This window comes from Meles meles, chromosome X (assembly GCF_922984935.1).
Source record: "Meles meles chromosome X, mMelMel3.1 paternal haplotype, whole genome shotgun sequence".
NCBI classification, from domain to species: Eukaryota; Metazoa; Chordata; class Mammalia; order Carnivora; family Mustelidae; genus Meles; species Meles meles.
The window spans coordinates 84,223,514-84,239,361 of NC_060087.1; the positions used below are offsets into that span (position 1 = coordinate 84,223,514).

General features: G+C 39.2%; 1 protein-coding gene across 1 annotated transcript; it reads right to left on the reverse strand.

Annotated features, from left to right (window-relative positions):
* Positions 1 to 13,122: 13,122 nt before the first annotated feature.
* BEX5 (brain expressed X-linked 5) lies at positions 13,123 to 15,365 on the reverse strand. The gene is made up of 3 exons (XM_045995542.1): positions 15,201 to 15,365; positions 14,027 to 14,093; positions 13,123 to 13,746 (listed from the first exon to the last, which is right to left on the reverse strand). Exon 3 carries the CDS (start codon positions 13,715 to 13,717, stop codon positions 13,376 to 13,378), a length of 342 nt encoding a protein of 113 aa, XP_045851498.1. The 5' UTR covers positions 13,718 to 13,746; positions 14,027 to 14,093; positions 15,201 to 15,365; the 3' UTR covers positions 13,123 to 13,375.
* Positions 15,366 to 15,848: the final 483 nt, after the last annotated feature.

Genomic DNA, 15,848 nt, shown 5'->3' on the forward strand with positions numbered 1-15,848 from the left:
ATTGGTATTTGGACAGAGTTACTTTAAATGTCTAGAGCCAACAGAAGAAAAATGCTTTCCCAGTCTTTGCAGATGTGCTCCAAGATATTTTGAGATATTTTGAGATATTTTTAATGCTTTACTTTCTGCTTTTTCAGATCTTAAGACCAGCCCAAGGTAAACATTTAGGGTCTTCTCTGGCCTTTGCTGAGCGTGTGTCCAATCTTGGTATGGACATATAGTATTTGATTTCTTAATATATAAAATTTTTAAAAGTGCTTGTTTCTCCATGTATGTCATTTCCCCAGCTTCTCATGCTTATACTTGTCAGTCTGTCCATTTTTTTTTATCCTAGCCCCAGGCTGCTTTGGTCAATACCTATGACCTTAAATGCTTTTGGCAAAAGTTACTCAGGAAGCTGTCCCAGTCCCAGTCTGAGGAACGCTCTGTCTCATGTGACAAATGGAAGTTTTTGTGTTGGTCCTTGAGAGAACTGCCAGGTAGACTAAGACTCACAACCACAATTCTATAAGAATAGAATTTGAATTCTTCCCTCAGGCACTAGCAGTCTAAATCAGGATATTAAGCTGTCATGTACAGACTGTTGAAAATCTGGGGCATGGTGGATGGTAGGTAAACAATTTAAAATTTCTTACCACAGAGGAGTAGTAGAAATTTCACTAAATTTCTCCTGAATGTTATAATTTTTATTTTACTAGATTCCAGAGTTCTACAGAAGTTGATTCTGATACTTTTTGCCAGCTTATTAGTTGCTTTTAGGAGAGGGATCAAGTCTCAGAAGAATTCCATTGCCATTTTCAGTAAGTTTACTTTTCTTTCTATTTCTATTTATCAGTGTTGATAGTTTGTGTCTTTATTGGAATTTCTCCCTTTCATCTATCTTGTCTTACTTACTGTCACACAGCTGTTCATGGTATTACTATATAATCCTTTGTAAACCTTTGGAGTTAAGAGTCATGTCCCCTCTTTCATTTCTGATTTTAATAATTTGAATCCTTATCCTTTTTTTTTTCTTGGTAGGTCTTGCTATAGCATTGTCAGTTTTGTTTTTCTTATATTTTCAAAGAACCAGCTTTTGGTTTTAGTGATATTCTCTATTGTTTTACTATTCTCTATTTCATTTATTTCCACTCTAATCTTTACTATTTCCTTCCCTATGATTTTTTTTTGTTTTAAGCATTTTTTTTCTAGTGCTTTGAGGTGAGAATTTAAATTATTGATTTGAGATTTTCATCTTCTTTTTTTAAATTAAATTTATTTATTTACTTTTTCAGCGTAACAGTATTCATTGTTTTTGCACAACACCCAGTGCTCCATGCAATACGTGCCCTCCCTATTACCCACCACCTGGTTCCCCCAACCTCCCACCCCCGCCCCTTCAAAACCCTCAGGTTGTCTTTCAGAGTCCATAGTCTCTTATGGTTCGCCTCCCCTTCCAATTTCCCTCAACTTCCTTCTCCTCTCCATCTCCCAATGTCTTCCATGTCATTTGTTATGCTCCACAAATAAGTGAAACCATATGATCCTTGACTCTCTCTGCTTGACTTACTTCACTCAACATAATCACTTCCAGTCCCATCCATGTTGCTACAAAAGTTGGGTATTCATCCTTTCTTTTTTTTCTTTTTTAATAAACATATAATGTATTTTTATCCCCAGGGGTATGAGATTTTCATCTTCTTAATATAAGGATTTACATCTATAATAGTCCCTCAAAGCACTGCTTAACTATATCCCAAAAGTTACAGTTTGTTGTGTTTTCATTTTTATTCATCTCAAAGTAGTTTCTAATTTCTCTCATGATTTCTTCTGACTAAATGAAAATATGCTGTTTAATTTATACATGTTTGTAGATTTTTCAGATTTCCTCAAGCTTTCAATTACTAACTTCCATTATTGTCAGAGAATATTATTTGTATGATTTCAATCCTTATAAATTTATATGGTATTTTGTTATCACCTACTATATGGTCTATCCAAGAGAAAGTTGGATAGAATATGTATTTTGAAGCTGCCTGGAGTATTTTATAGATGTCTGTTATTCTAACTGGTTTGATTTTATTCAACTGTCTTCTTTTCTTTTTTAAAAAAGATTTTATTGGGGCGCCTGGGTGGCTCAGTGGTTTAAGTCTCTGCCTTCAGCTCAGGTCATGATCTTGGGGTCCTGGGATTGAGCCCCGCGTCGGGCTCTCTGCTCAGTGGGGAGCCTGTTTCTCCCTCTCTCTCTGCCTGCCTCTCTGCCTACTTGTGACCTCTCTCTCTCTGTCAAATAAATAAATAAAATATTAAAAAAAAATAAAAAAGATTTTATTTATTTACTTTTCAAGAGAGAGCGAGTGAGCATGAGTTGGGGGTGGAGAGGGAGGGGCAGAGAGAGAAGCAGACTCCTATCTGAGCAGGGAGCCCAATGCGGGACAATCCCAGAACTGTAGGATAATGACCTGAGCTGAAGGCAGATGCTTAACCGACTGAGCGACCCAAGTGCCCAACTGTCTTATTTTCTTATTGATATTCTTCCTACTTGTTCCATCAAGTTTTTGAAGTGTCATTTTGAAGTCTCTAGTTACTATCATCATATTGTCTGTTTCTCCCCTTTCTTTTTTGGCAGTTTTTGCTTCATGTATTTTGACATTTATGTATGTTCACACATGTTTTAATATATTCTTGATGGGTTGACATTGTCATTATGAAATACCTTTCTTGTTCTCCGATAACATTTTTGTCCTAAAGTCTATTTTACCTGATATTAAAATATCCTTCTCATGGTATATATTTTTCCATCTTTTCACTTTCATTCTGTTTATTTCTTTGAATCTAAAAGTCTTTCTCTTTATAGACATCTAGATAGTATGCAGTTGGATTAATTTGTATTTAATGTAATCATGGGTAAGGTAGGATTTACATCTGCCATTTTACTATTTGTTTTCTATATGCCTATTGTCTTTTTTGCTCTTTTATTTCTCCACTATTGCATTCTTTTTAAAAGACATTTTTAGTATGCCATTTTAATTCTCTTGTTTTTTTTTTAAAGATTTTATTTATTTATCCCACAGAGAGAGAGCTCACAAGTAGGCAAAGAGGCAGGCAGAGAGAGAGGAGGAAGCAGGTTTCCTGCTGAGCAGAGAGCCGGATGCAGGGCTCCATCCCAGGACCCTGGGATCACGACCTGAGCCAAAGGCAGAGGCTTTAACCCACTGAGTCACCCAGGTACCCCCTCTTGTTGTTTTTTAAGAAGATTTAAAAATTATTTTCTTAGTGGTTACCCTAGGAATTAAAATTAACATCTTAAGACAATCTAATTTTGCCAATTTTAACTTAACCTCAGTACTATTAAAAAGTTTGTTCTAATATATCTCCATGTTCTCCTTCCTCTTTTGTGCTATTATTGTCATAGAAACTACACATTTAGCCATTGTATACCCATAACGACTGTTTTATAATTATTGTTTTTATGTAGTTTTCCTTTAAATCAAATAAGAGTCACAAACATACATTTATACTCTCTGTATTAATTTTTTATTGCTGCTGTAACAAAGTACCACAAAGTTCATGGCTTAAACAACAAAAGTTTATTCTCTTACAATACTGGAAGTTATAAAAATTTTTAAAGATTTTTATTTATTTATTTGACAGAGAGAGATAGAGATCACAGGTAGGCAGAGCAGCAGGCAGAGAGAGAGAGGGGGAAGCAGGCTCCCTACTGAGCAGAGAGCCCAATGCGAGGCTTGATCCCAGGGCCCTGAGATCATGACCTGAGCCAAAGGCAGTGGCTTAACCCACTGAGGCACCCAGGTTACCCTGGAAGTTACAAATTTGAAATAATCTTATGGGGTTTAACCAAGGTCTTAACAGGGCAATACTGCCTGTGGAAACTTTAGGGGAGCATCCATTTCTTTGCCTTCTCCAACTTTTATAACTGCATTTCTTGATTTATGTCCACTGTCTCCATCTCCAAAACCAGCAGCATACCATATTCAAATGTCTCTGCTTCCATCATCACATTGCTTTCTGCTTCTTCAATGTCAAATTTCCTTCTGTTTTTCTCTGATAAGAACACGTGTGATTGCACTTGGGCCGCATCCAGAAAAATCCAGTATAATCTCTCCATCTTGAGATCTTTAACTTAATCCCAACTGCAACGTCTATTTTTGCCAAATAAGGCAATATTTATAGGTTTCAAGGTTTGGATGTGAGTATCGGTGTAGAGGCCCTTATTTAGCCAACCAGTTTGTCTTTTATATTTACCTATTTTAGTTACCTGGCCAGTGGTCTTTATTTCTTAATGTGGATTCAAGTTACCATCTAGTGCCCTTTGATTTGAGCCTTAAGGACTCTGTTTAATATTTCTTATAGAACAGCAAAAATGTTTAAAAATTCTCTCAATATTTGTTATCTGAGAATGTCTTAATTAATACTTAATTTTTAAGGGAGAATTTGTTGGTTAAGAAATCTTGGTTAATATTGATTTTCTTCTGCATTCTGAAGATGAATTCCTACTGTCTTCTGATTTCCATGATTTCTGATTAGAAGACCACTGTAGATTAGTGTTTTTCATCAAATTTGAGAAGTTTTGGTTATTGTATTTTCAAATGTATTTCCTGGTTGCTTACTTTTTCTCATCTCTTTCTGTGATTCCTGTTATGTCTATGTTGGTGTACTTGATAGTGTCCCAAGGTTCTGTGTATCAATATACTATCACTAATTTTTGTTTCATTTTTCAGACATGAAATCTTTATTTACCTATTTTTAAGTTTAAGGATTCCTTCTTCAGCCAGCTCAAGTGAATTTATCATTCCCATTATTTTCTGTTCAATGGGGAAAATACTATATTTTCAATAAATAGTGTGGATATCCAGGGAACTGGATATCTACGTGTGAAAGAAAGAAGTTGGGCACCTACCTTACACCACTTACAAAAAGTTAACTCAAATGGATCAAAGATTTCAATGTAAGAACTAAAATGGAAAATTGTAGAAGAAAAAGGTGGAAAAAACTTCATGTCATTGGATATGGCAATGATTTCTTGAATATGATACTCAAAGCATAGGCAACAAAAAGAAAATAAGGTAAATCAGTGCTATGGACTGAATGTTTGTGTCTCACCAAAATTCACATATTGAAGCATGCTAGAAAAAGCCATTGTTGCTCTGAGAGGATTGTTAAACTTGATTGTGGTAAGGGCTCAGAAAGGAAAGAAGAGTACTGGAAATAAAGTTTTCATCTTCTTAGTAATACATAATCATGTACAGAATGTTGGTAGTGATATGGGTGGTAAACACCATTCTGTGAGGTCTCAGAATGTGGAACATATTATTGGACAATGGAGAAAAGACAACCCTTGTTATTAGGTGGCAGATAAGTTGGCTGAATTGTGTTCATATTTGAAGGTAGTACTTGCAAGCAACAAAAATGCATTTTTAGCTGAGGATATTTCTAGGAAAAGTGTGGGAGGATCATCTTGGTTCCTCCTGACTGCTTATTATACAATGTAAAAAGAGAGAAGTGATTGAAGAAGGAATTTTTTAAGCTAAAAAGAACCAGAGCTTAAGGATTTGGAAAATCCTTGGCCCACCAAAATTGCAAAAATTTAAGAAAGGAAGTTCTAAGGGTATGGTGGAGTAATAATTTGATAAGGAGATTAGTATGGGTGTGAACCACAATCCTAATCAGCCACCCCAGCAGAAACACTGCCAATCTGAACTAAAGATGACAAAGATGTTGTAGAATGAAGGAAGCTTTTCAATTTCTTAGATTCTTCAGAACAGTTTAATAAATCTATTCTACTATGAACTTGCACTATTCAAGAAAAGTAAAGAATGGCCATGAATATAGTTCAGAGATTATCAAGATCATCATCTTCAGTGTTGATAGGTCAGATAGTCTCTAACCAAAGCCATGGGTAGTCCAGAACCAAGGAACACAGCTCCCATCTGCAGACTACTGGGGATTTGTTCCTCGCCTCTCAGAGCTAATATGTGGGTGGGGACCCTGAAGACAGCTGATATGTAGGAAGGGTTACCACAGAGCTATAGCAGAGACAGCAACTCTAGGAACTACAGGAATGATGTTGCCACTTCAGAGGGCCTGAAGGGCAGGACACTGAACCAAAGATTATTCTCATGCCTTAAGATCTAATGGGATTTGTCTTGCTAGGTTTTTGACTTGCTTGGGACTCATCACTCCTTTCTTCTTTCCTGTTTCTCCCTTTTGAATGGACATGTCTACCTTATACCTGCCCCACTATTATATTTTGGAAGTACATAACTTATTTGGTTTCATAGGTTTGTAGCTGGAAAGTAATTTTGGTTTAGGATGAATTATACCTAGAATCTCACCGACATCTCATTTAGATAATATTTAGAAGAGATTTTGGACCTTTGACTTTAGAGTTTCTGTGAAATGAGTTAAAGCTTCTAAGGCTGTTGGGATAGAATGAATGTATTATGCATGTGAAAAGGACATGAATACTGGGGGCCAAGGTTGGACTACTATGGTCTGAATGTTTGTGTCCTCCTGAAATTTATATTTTGAAGCCCGAATCCCCAATGTGATGGTATTTGGAGATGAGATCTTTGGGATATAATTAGATTTAAAAGAGGTCATAAGGGTGAAATCTTTAAACGGGACCAGTGTCCTTATAAAAAGAGGAAGAGACTTGAGTTCTCTCTCTTTACAATATGAAAGGATCAGCAAGAAAGTGGGCATCTGCAAACCAGGAAGAGGGAACTCACTGGACACTGAATTTTCCAGAACCCTTGATCTTAAACATCTCAGCCTCCAGAATGGCAGGAATAAAATGTTTGTTGTTTAATGCACCAAGTCTAATGCATTTTGTTACAGTAACCCAAACTAATACGATTGGAATTCATCAAAACACATTTTGTGCATCAAAGAACACTATCAAGAGAGCGAAAAGGCAACCTAGAGGATTGGGGAAAATATTTACAAATCATATGTCTATTTAAGCAGACTATATAAAGGTCTCCTACAACTCAGCAACAAAAAGAACCCAACTAAAAAATGGGCCAAGAACTTGAATAGACATTTCTTCATAGGAGATATGCAAATGGACGAAGCATATAAAAAGAAGCTCGGAGCGGGCTATGGACATTGGGGAGGGGAGGCGAACCATAAGAGACTATGGACTCTGAAAAACAACCTGAGGGTTTTGAAGGGTCAGGGGTGGGAGGTTGGGGGAACAGGTGGTGGGTGATGGGGAGGGCACGTTTTGCATGGAGCACTGGGTGTTGTGCAAAAAGAATGAATACTGTTACGCTGAAAAAAAATAAATAAATAAATAAAAAGGGGGAAAAAAAAAAGAAAAAAAAAAAAGATGCTCAGCATCGCTATTACAGAAATGCTAATCCAAACAACTGTGAGATATGACTTCACACCCATTAAGATGGCTATTATTAAAAAAAATTGGAACACTTGTACACAAAACAAAACATATCATTATCGTATGTTCCAGAAATTCACTTCTGGGTATATACCCAAAATAATTGAGAGCAGAGGCTTAAATAGATATCTGTACTCCCATGCTCATAGCAACATTAGTCACAATAGTTAAGGGAGAAGCAACCCAAGTGTTGCTTGGGAAATAAATGGACAAGTAATATGTAATATATACATTCAATAAAATATGATTCAGCCTTAAGAAGGAATAAAATTCTGTTACACACTATAATACAGGTGAACCTTGAAAATATTATGTTAAGTTAAATCAGCCAGACACAAAAAGACAAATACTGTATTATTCCACTTATATAAGAGTCCTACAAGAGTCAAATTTATACAGACATAAAGTAGAATAATGGTTACCAGGGCAGTGGGAGATGGAGAATGAGAAGTTATTGTTTAAAGGGTATAGAGTTTCAGTTTGAAATGATGAAAAACTGCTGGAAATGGATAGCAGTGATTATTCCACAACAATGTGAATGTACTTAATGCTACTAAATTGTACACTTAACAATGATTAAAATATAGATATGGCATTATGTATATTTTTTCTACAATAAAAATTAATAACATGAACCATTTCAAAGTGAACAATTTAGTAGTATTTAGTGCATTCACAATGTTGTGTAGCCACCACTTCTATTTAGTTCCAAAACTTTTCTATCACCCCAAAGTAAAACTGCTTACTCACTAAGTAGTTTCCCTCCTTTACTCTATCTACCCAGTCTCTGGTCACCAATTTGTGTTATATCCTGTCTTGGTCTTCTGATTCTGCCGTACAAAATACCACAGATTGGGTGACTTAACGGAAATTAATTTCTCATAGTTCTGGAGGTTAAAATTCCAAGATCAAGTTGTCGACAGGTTTGGTTTCTCTTGAGGCCTCTTTTCTTGGTTTGCAGATGGCTGCCTTCTTGCTACATCTTCATATGGCCCTTTTCTTTTGAGCAAACCCTCTTGGTTGTCTCTTCCTTTTCTCAGGAGAATACTTATTTGATTGGTGGCCCACACTTAAGACTTTATTTAACCTTATATAACTCCTTAAAGACCCAGCTCTGCATACAGTCACATTGGGGGTTAAAGCCTCAACCTATGAATTTGGAGGGGACACAGTTCAGTACCTAACATTCCACCCTCTGGCCCACCAATACTCATGTCCTTCTCATATAAAAAATATAAAATACATTCATCCCATTCCAACAGACCCCCAAATCTTAATCTATACCAGCATCAACTCCAAAGTCTCATCTATCTAAATTAAGTCTTGGTGAGACTAGAAATATGATTCATCCTGAGGCAAAAATCCTCTTTAGCTGTGAGCTTGGGAAACTAAAAAATTTAAGTGCTTCCAGATGTGTCAGTGGATAGGCATGCAAAATATATTCTCCTTTCAAAAGGGAGAAATCCATGATCATGAAGCTTTTACCATGCTTTCATCTAAGAGTTAAGGTTTTAGCTGCTAGGTTTATGTTTTTGACCCATTTTGAGATAATATTTGTATATGGTGAAGTTAAGCGTCCAGCCTTATTCTTTTGTATATGAATATGTAGTGTTCCCACCACCACTTGTTGAAAAGTATATCCTTTCCCCATTGAATGTTCTTGGCACCCTGGTTGACAATCTTTTGACTATGCATGTGCGGGTTTATTTTTGAGATGTGTATTTGATCTCATTGTCCTCTATGTCTGTCATTATGTCAATACTACACTATTTTGATTATTGTAGCTTTGATAACAGTTGCACTGCAATGAATGGATTCTTCTGAAGAGCTTCCAGTGGGAGCATTATCCTGCCCACACATTAATTTCTGACTTCTGGTCTCCAGACCTGTGAGAGAATAAATTTGTATTTTGGTAGCTTTGTTTGTTTGTTTACAGCAGCTACAGGAAACTGATACAAATGAATATTTATGCTTATTTTCAACTTTCCACCTTTCCCCTGAAACAAGGAGATAAACACTCCCTAATAATGGGATCAATTCAAAATGGCTAGGATGGACTCTCACAACCAATGTTTTAAATTGGCAAGAGGAATGAAATTTTTATTCATTTTGATAAGGGAAAAAATCTGTGTTCTAAGATGGCTAACTGAGTTAGCAAAAGAGTCCTAGCTCCTGCCCCGGGCCTCTTCTGGGTTCTTCTTTCTGCCCTGCTTCCTGTGCGTGCCAGAAGTACCAAGTATGGGAAAATAGAAGGATATAAATTATCCTCTTTGTCTGTGCTTGGAGCTCAGACCTTTGGAGATCATTCTCCTCTGAGCCCGCAGGTGTTAAATAAACCTGTGATCCTCCAAAGTTTCCGAGTGCCACTTGGTTCTTCCATCAGGACCCAGACCAGGTTCTGTAACAATTTTATTGTTTATATGTTACCCATATTGGAATGAGAGAAAAGCATTACATAGTTTTCAGTTGAGGAAATCATCTTAAGACATGTGAACCCTCCTCTTTAACTTTTATTTACAGTAGTGCTGTATTTTGCATAAGGTTTAATATTTTTTACATAGTAAGTATCAATCTTTCCCTTTATGGTTTCATCTTTTATTTTATTTTTTTAAAGATTTTATTTATTTGACAGACAGAAATCACAAGTAGGCAGAGAGGCAGGCACAGAGAGAGGGGGAGGCAGGCTCCCTGCCGAGCAGAGAGCCCGATTCGGGGCTCGATCCCAGGACCCTGAGATCATGACCTGAGCCGAAGGTAGAGGCTTAACCCACTGAGCCACCCAGGCGCCCCAGGGGATTCTGTATTTTAAACAAGCTCCACATGTGATCCTGAAGCATTTGATACACTAGCAAACTTGAAGGAACACTCACGTATATTATTTTTTAAGATTTTATTTATTTATCTGAGAGAGAGAGTACACATAGAGGGAGGAGCAGAAGGAGAAGCAGACTCCCTGCTGAGCAGGGATCCTGATGCAGGACTTGATGCAGGGCTCCATCCCAGGACCCTGAGATCATGACCTGAGCTGAAGGCAGAGGCTTACCAACAGACAGCCAGGTGCCCTCACATATACTATTTTGAAAGGATCTCATGTGTTGATTTTGGGGTATAATTCTTCCTCTTTGATACGTATTTCACAAGATCTATATGCTAGATAAGTGGAATGAATTGCTAAGGGTCACACAGTCAATCAGGGGTAGTGCAGAGAAAATAAACCAGAGATACTTACGTCACAGATTATACTCAGTTGTTCTAAATTCTACATGTACATCAGAATCACTGTGAGTTTTTACAATGTAATGATCCTTTGGTCTCATTTCCAATGAGTCTGATTCAACTGATTGGGAGTAGATCCTGAGTTCCACTTCAAAATCTCAGGTAATTCAAACCTGCTGCCAAGGTTGAGAAAGACAGTTGTCTCTTTTTAAAAAGGGCACAGTCTAGTGGAAAAATACAGCCTGGTATATATGGGTTAATTAAGGTTGTAAGTGTTCCTCAGAATAAGTATTACTTAAAATATAACCCATGAGAAATTACACTAGTTACCAAGCATGCTTAGATATAGCCTTATGAAAAACATGTACTGGCAACAGGCCTCTGGGGGAGAGAATGATATCCATCCTTAAAGCTGAGCAGCTGGGGATGCCTGGCTGGCTCAGGGTGGAATGCTGCTTGCTTCATTTTTTCTGTTATCTCCCCTACTCCAGAGACCACCTGTGGCTAGTTAGATGATCCCTTTGAATGTGCTTGCTCAACTATGAATTTTATATTGCTTGACCAGACATATCCTACTTTTTTTCTTGCTTATCTATAAGACTTATAATCAATGTATTACTCCTATTCCTTCTTGTTTATCTACAAAGCATAAGATTAATGTATAGCCTTCTTTGGCTCCTTTGTTGATTACTGTCTAATATCTAATAAATACGGGACTGAGGAGTTGTTCAGGGTGACAGTCTTTTCTACTGTCGACCCCTGCTTCCTCTCTCTTGCGGCTGATTGGTTTGTGCTCATTCTTCTCCTGTGCGCTGTCAGGAAGCGGCAAAGGCACTTAAAAAGTACTTTCATATATACATGAGGAGGGGAGTGCCCAAACTTGAACTAAAGCTTGGGTCTTCACTTTATCTAAGTCCAGAGATGTCTGATGAACTTGCAGGATTTAGTGGGTGTGGAGTTAAACCTAGTTGTCTGAATTTTTAGCCAGTTCTTCAGGTGATTATGATGCAGTTGGTCTTTACAGCACATGTTGATTAAGACTGACTTATGTAACATTACAGTAAGCCCTTGTATTGAAATTGTTGTATAATGCTTTCTCTGTTGTGTTCCTTTTTCAATTGCAAGCTACAATCTGTAGGGAAAAAAATTACTTGCCCATAAATGATCAGAGGCAAACCTGAGCCTGGATTGCAGGACTCTTGACTCAGCTATCCTTAACTGTTGTACCCTACAACTTACCAGTCTCTACGCTATAAACCAAGGGTACCAGGACAAATTGGGCAATATATTTACTATTAAAGGTACAGTCTACTTAGGAACCACTGATTACTGGGTGATGGAAAATACTCTAAAACAAGGGTCCACCTACTAGGTCTCCGGTCTCAGCCAGTTTCCCATTGTTCTGTGATTTTAGGTTTATTGAGCACAGCAAAAGTCAAAGTAAAGAAGAGGAAAACTCCTTTGGATCCATATAGGTTAGTATGAATAGACTTCTGGGGATTCTAGGGTTAGGATGTTATGGACATAAAGCCACCCCCACACCTATGTATGTTCAAAGTGAAACCTGTAGTAGTGTCTGCACAGAAAATGGAGAGTCAAGGAAATCGGCCATATTCATCAGAGGATGGAAAGGGTAGTCCAATTTTGAACACACTATAATGAGTGTCACTCAGATTTATCTAGGGGAAGGGATAAGGAAGAAAGTCTGAGAAAAACCATAAAGGGCTATTTGGGTTCCTAAGCAGTACTAGGGAAGTACCCACCTGGATTAAGTATAACTGCAAAGAAGGAAAGGGCATTCTCCACATTTCTGAAAGGGCAAAATGGAAATTCAGACCACTGAATGTTCAAGAGAAATCAGTAGGTCTTTGTCACTTTTAAGACTCCAGCACATCAGCAGTGGTGGGGACCAGTGGCATAGGTATAGAAAGGTGTTACCCAGGGGTGCCTGGGTAGCTCAATTAGGCATCTGACTTCAGCTCAGGTCATGATCTGGAGGTCCTGGGATGGAGCCCTGTATTTGGCTCTCCACTCAGCGAGGGGTCTGCTTGTCCCTCTGCCCCCCCCACCCCCGCACTTGTGCACACACTTTCTCAAATAAATGAATAAAATCTTTTTTTTAAAAAGTTGTCACCCACTTGGCATTCAATTAGACTTGATGGTAGACTTACTTCATGGGCCCTTCTCTAAATGTGAAGAGCACCTGAAGGGTGCATCTGTTATCTTCATTTATAGATTAATAGGCTGACTATAAAGAAATGTATCTGTAATAATGATGAGGTTTGTGCTTCTAAATAAAAGATCTTATTATAAGAGGTAATAAAATATTTATGTGTCTTTAAATTATGTCTCAAGTATTTATTTTCTCCATTCCCTTTATAAGCCAACTGGCAAGTTTTTGTCCTCTTCTTTTCTGACACATATAACATATGCATTCATTTTAGAAAATGAGAAAAAACAGGCAATCAAGAAAAATTAAATAAGAAAAAAACATTCTGATACATATATATAATATGCGTGCTTTTAAATGAGATAGTATATTTATAGACTGCTTTTGAAACTGCTTTATTACCTTCACAGTTGTAATAAACATCTTTCCATGCAAGCTGATGAAACTCCCCTGCTGACAGAAAAACTTCCAAAGTCAGAATGAAATTTTCAATCAGAAAAATGACAGAACACCACATGTTCACAGCAAAGGGTACATCAAGAAAATGCAACTTTGGGAAGCAGGGGGTTTATTATTATTAACCTCAGCATTCAAGGCATAAGGCAAAAGTCATCATGATGGTCATGGTGAGGGGGATCGCCTATAAGAATACGCAAACTGTACCTCAACTGAAGCTCCCTAATTTTCCTCCTTAGCTCTCTCATCTCCTCCATGAACCGTTCCATATCATCTGCATCTCCATCTATCATGTCAAGGTTATTGACAAGCCTATTGGGCATATCCTCTCTAACATCATGGGCAGGTGGGGCCCGACCCGCTCTAATATTTCCTCCAGGCTCCTGGTCTTCACCACCTCCCAAAGGGTGAGCTTCGTTTTCATTCTGCACCAGAGCATGCTCGTCTCCTTTGCTTTCCTGGGGGATATTTTCCATTTTGAGATTTTTTTTCCTGCTTATTCTTCCTAGGAGATAAAAAGCAAGAAGAAGGATGGAATGCTTTGTAACAACAGGATTCAGAGCTGTGTCAGAAAAGGTTTTCCCATTTGAGCGACTTCTTGCGCCCTCTAGGGGACGCCCCATACCCAGCCCTCCTCCAAAGTCCACCATTTTCCCCGTAAATTTTTCCTTAGGCCACTCCTCGAACCTCCTGCACTTAATTCGGGCAGGAAGGGCAGTGAGTCCTCCAGATTCCTTCTTAATCCCTGATAACCCTACACCAGAGGTTTCCAAGCAGCCCCCTACCTGAAGGGATCAGAAGCAGTCTTCCTCTCTTAGCTTTGAAATCTGCTCCACCAACCAACCTAAAGACCTGAAGACAGAAATGCGACAATGATCAGGACTGATCATTTGATTAAAAGACCAGTATCAGGGACAGGCACCAGGTCCGTTGTTGATTCAGGCCTCCGTTAATCAAGTATTGCTACCGTCTCTTTCTCCTCCCTCCTGTATCACGGCTTCATTTCCTGCCCCTTGATGTGCTAACCCCGCTCTCCAGAAATAGGCATTGTAATCAAAGATGATTATATCCAAACCGGTTTCACCTCTTCTTTAGCCCCTTAACCCCGCCTCATCCATCCTGTCACCTAATTACCATTTCTCGAATGCAAATGGACAATTTGCTGGGCGGGGGAGTCAAACACCTTGCCGGATGGTGACGTGGTTTATTTATAAAAAAATTCAGTGTGGTTGGGACCCACTAGACTTTCTGGAATTCACCCTCCTTTTACTGCACCATTTTATGCATCAAAATGGACGAAGGGCGAAGAGGTAGTGTGGGCATTGCAAACCTGGACCCGCTGAGGTCTCAGAGCTTTGTCTTGCTAACCCCAGGGTCTGCAAGCAGCGCCTACGCTCACACTGACCTGCAGGGGTCAGAAACAGCTTCTTGCTTCCCGACTGTATCAGTCAAAAAGCTTCCCCTCGATGTCGTCCTCCGCAGAAGGAAAGTGTTTCCCGAACCTAATATCTGTCCCTATCCTCTGCAGCAACCATCATCTCCGCCCCGCTCCCCTCCCGCCCCCGCCACCCCTGCCAATTTGCCGCAGCCCACCATTTCCGGCTCCAAAATGCACGGACGGTGGAGAACAGATTCCAGAACCGAGGCTTAGACCCGCGGCGGAGTCCGCCATCCCAGGGTCAACGGTTGCGATCCTCTCCGGTCGCCCTGGAAGAATCAGGCTGTCTCCTCGCTGTCCCCTTCTCGGACCCTTCCCTTCCGGACGCCGGATCGCCCAGCTCATCTCCACTCCTAGGACGTCCTGATACCCATTCCAACCCTTGGCCCCTCTCGATCTCCTCCCACCAAGCCCTCCATTTCTTGAACCGTATAAATGGGTACTGGGTAAGGGGTAGAGAGAATCCAGTCTTGAACTTGCTCTGGTTTTAACCCTCTACCATCCAGTCAGCGCCCACTAACCTGCAGCGGATCAGGGTCAGCTTCTACGACTTCCTCCTTCTTCCCTGGGCTACAGGCTCGCCTGCCTTCAAGGGAAGAGTGAGACAGCGCACAGCTACAAACGACTACCAGACTGCAACTAGGAGGAGACACGGATCCACGCGTCAGCTCTAGGTCTTGTAAGGGCCACGTCACTGTGAACTCAGATACCCAATTATGGTTCCCACCTGCATTGCGGCAAGAGGGTGGGGGCGGGAGCGTGGGCGGGGCCATCTTTTTCTTCATCCCTGCCTTCTCGCCACTACAACCCATCCCTATTTTTTTCCCGTTTAGCAATCTTTAAGACCAAATGGGTCAAGATATTTTGTAGTGTATATTTGCCTTTCCCCTGATTTCTGCTGGAGCCTTTAAAGAATTACTTCTTTATCTCCTAAACCATTAAATGCCCACTTCTCTCCCCTCCACTCCCCAGCAAGTAAAACCCAGAATTACCGGTTAACAGCGAGGCAAGGAATTCTGGAAACCATAGAAAGTGACAAAAACAAAAACAAAAACAAAAAACTTTTACTTTATTTCCCTTTTATTTTTAAGGGAAAGAGTGATTATTTCTGTTTTGTTTCCCATTAGCATGCATTACATTTTTGGTTGTTATAATTAGACAATACGATT

Bases quoted from the DNA above. Each gene is read 5' to 3' on its own strand.
- BEX5 (XM_045995542.1), bottom strand. From the start codon at position 13,717: ATGGAAAATATCCCCCAGGAAAGCAAAGGAGACGAGCATGCTCTGGTG.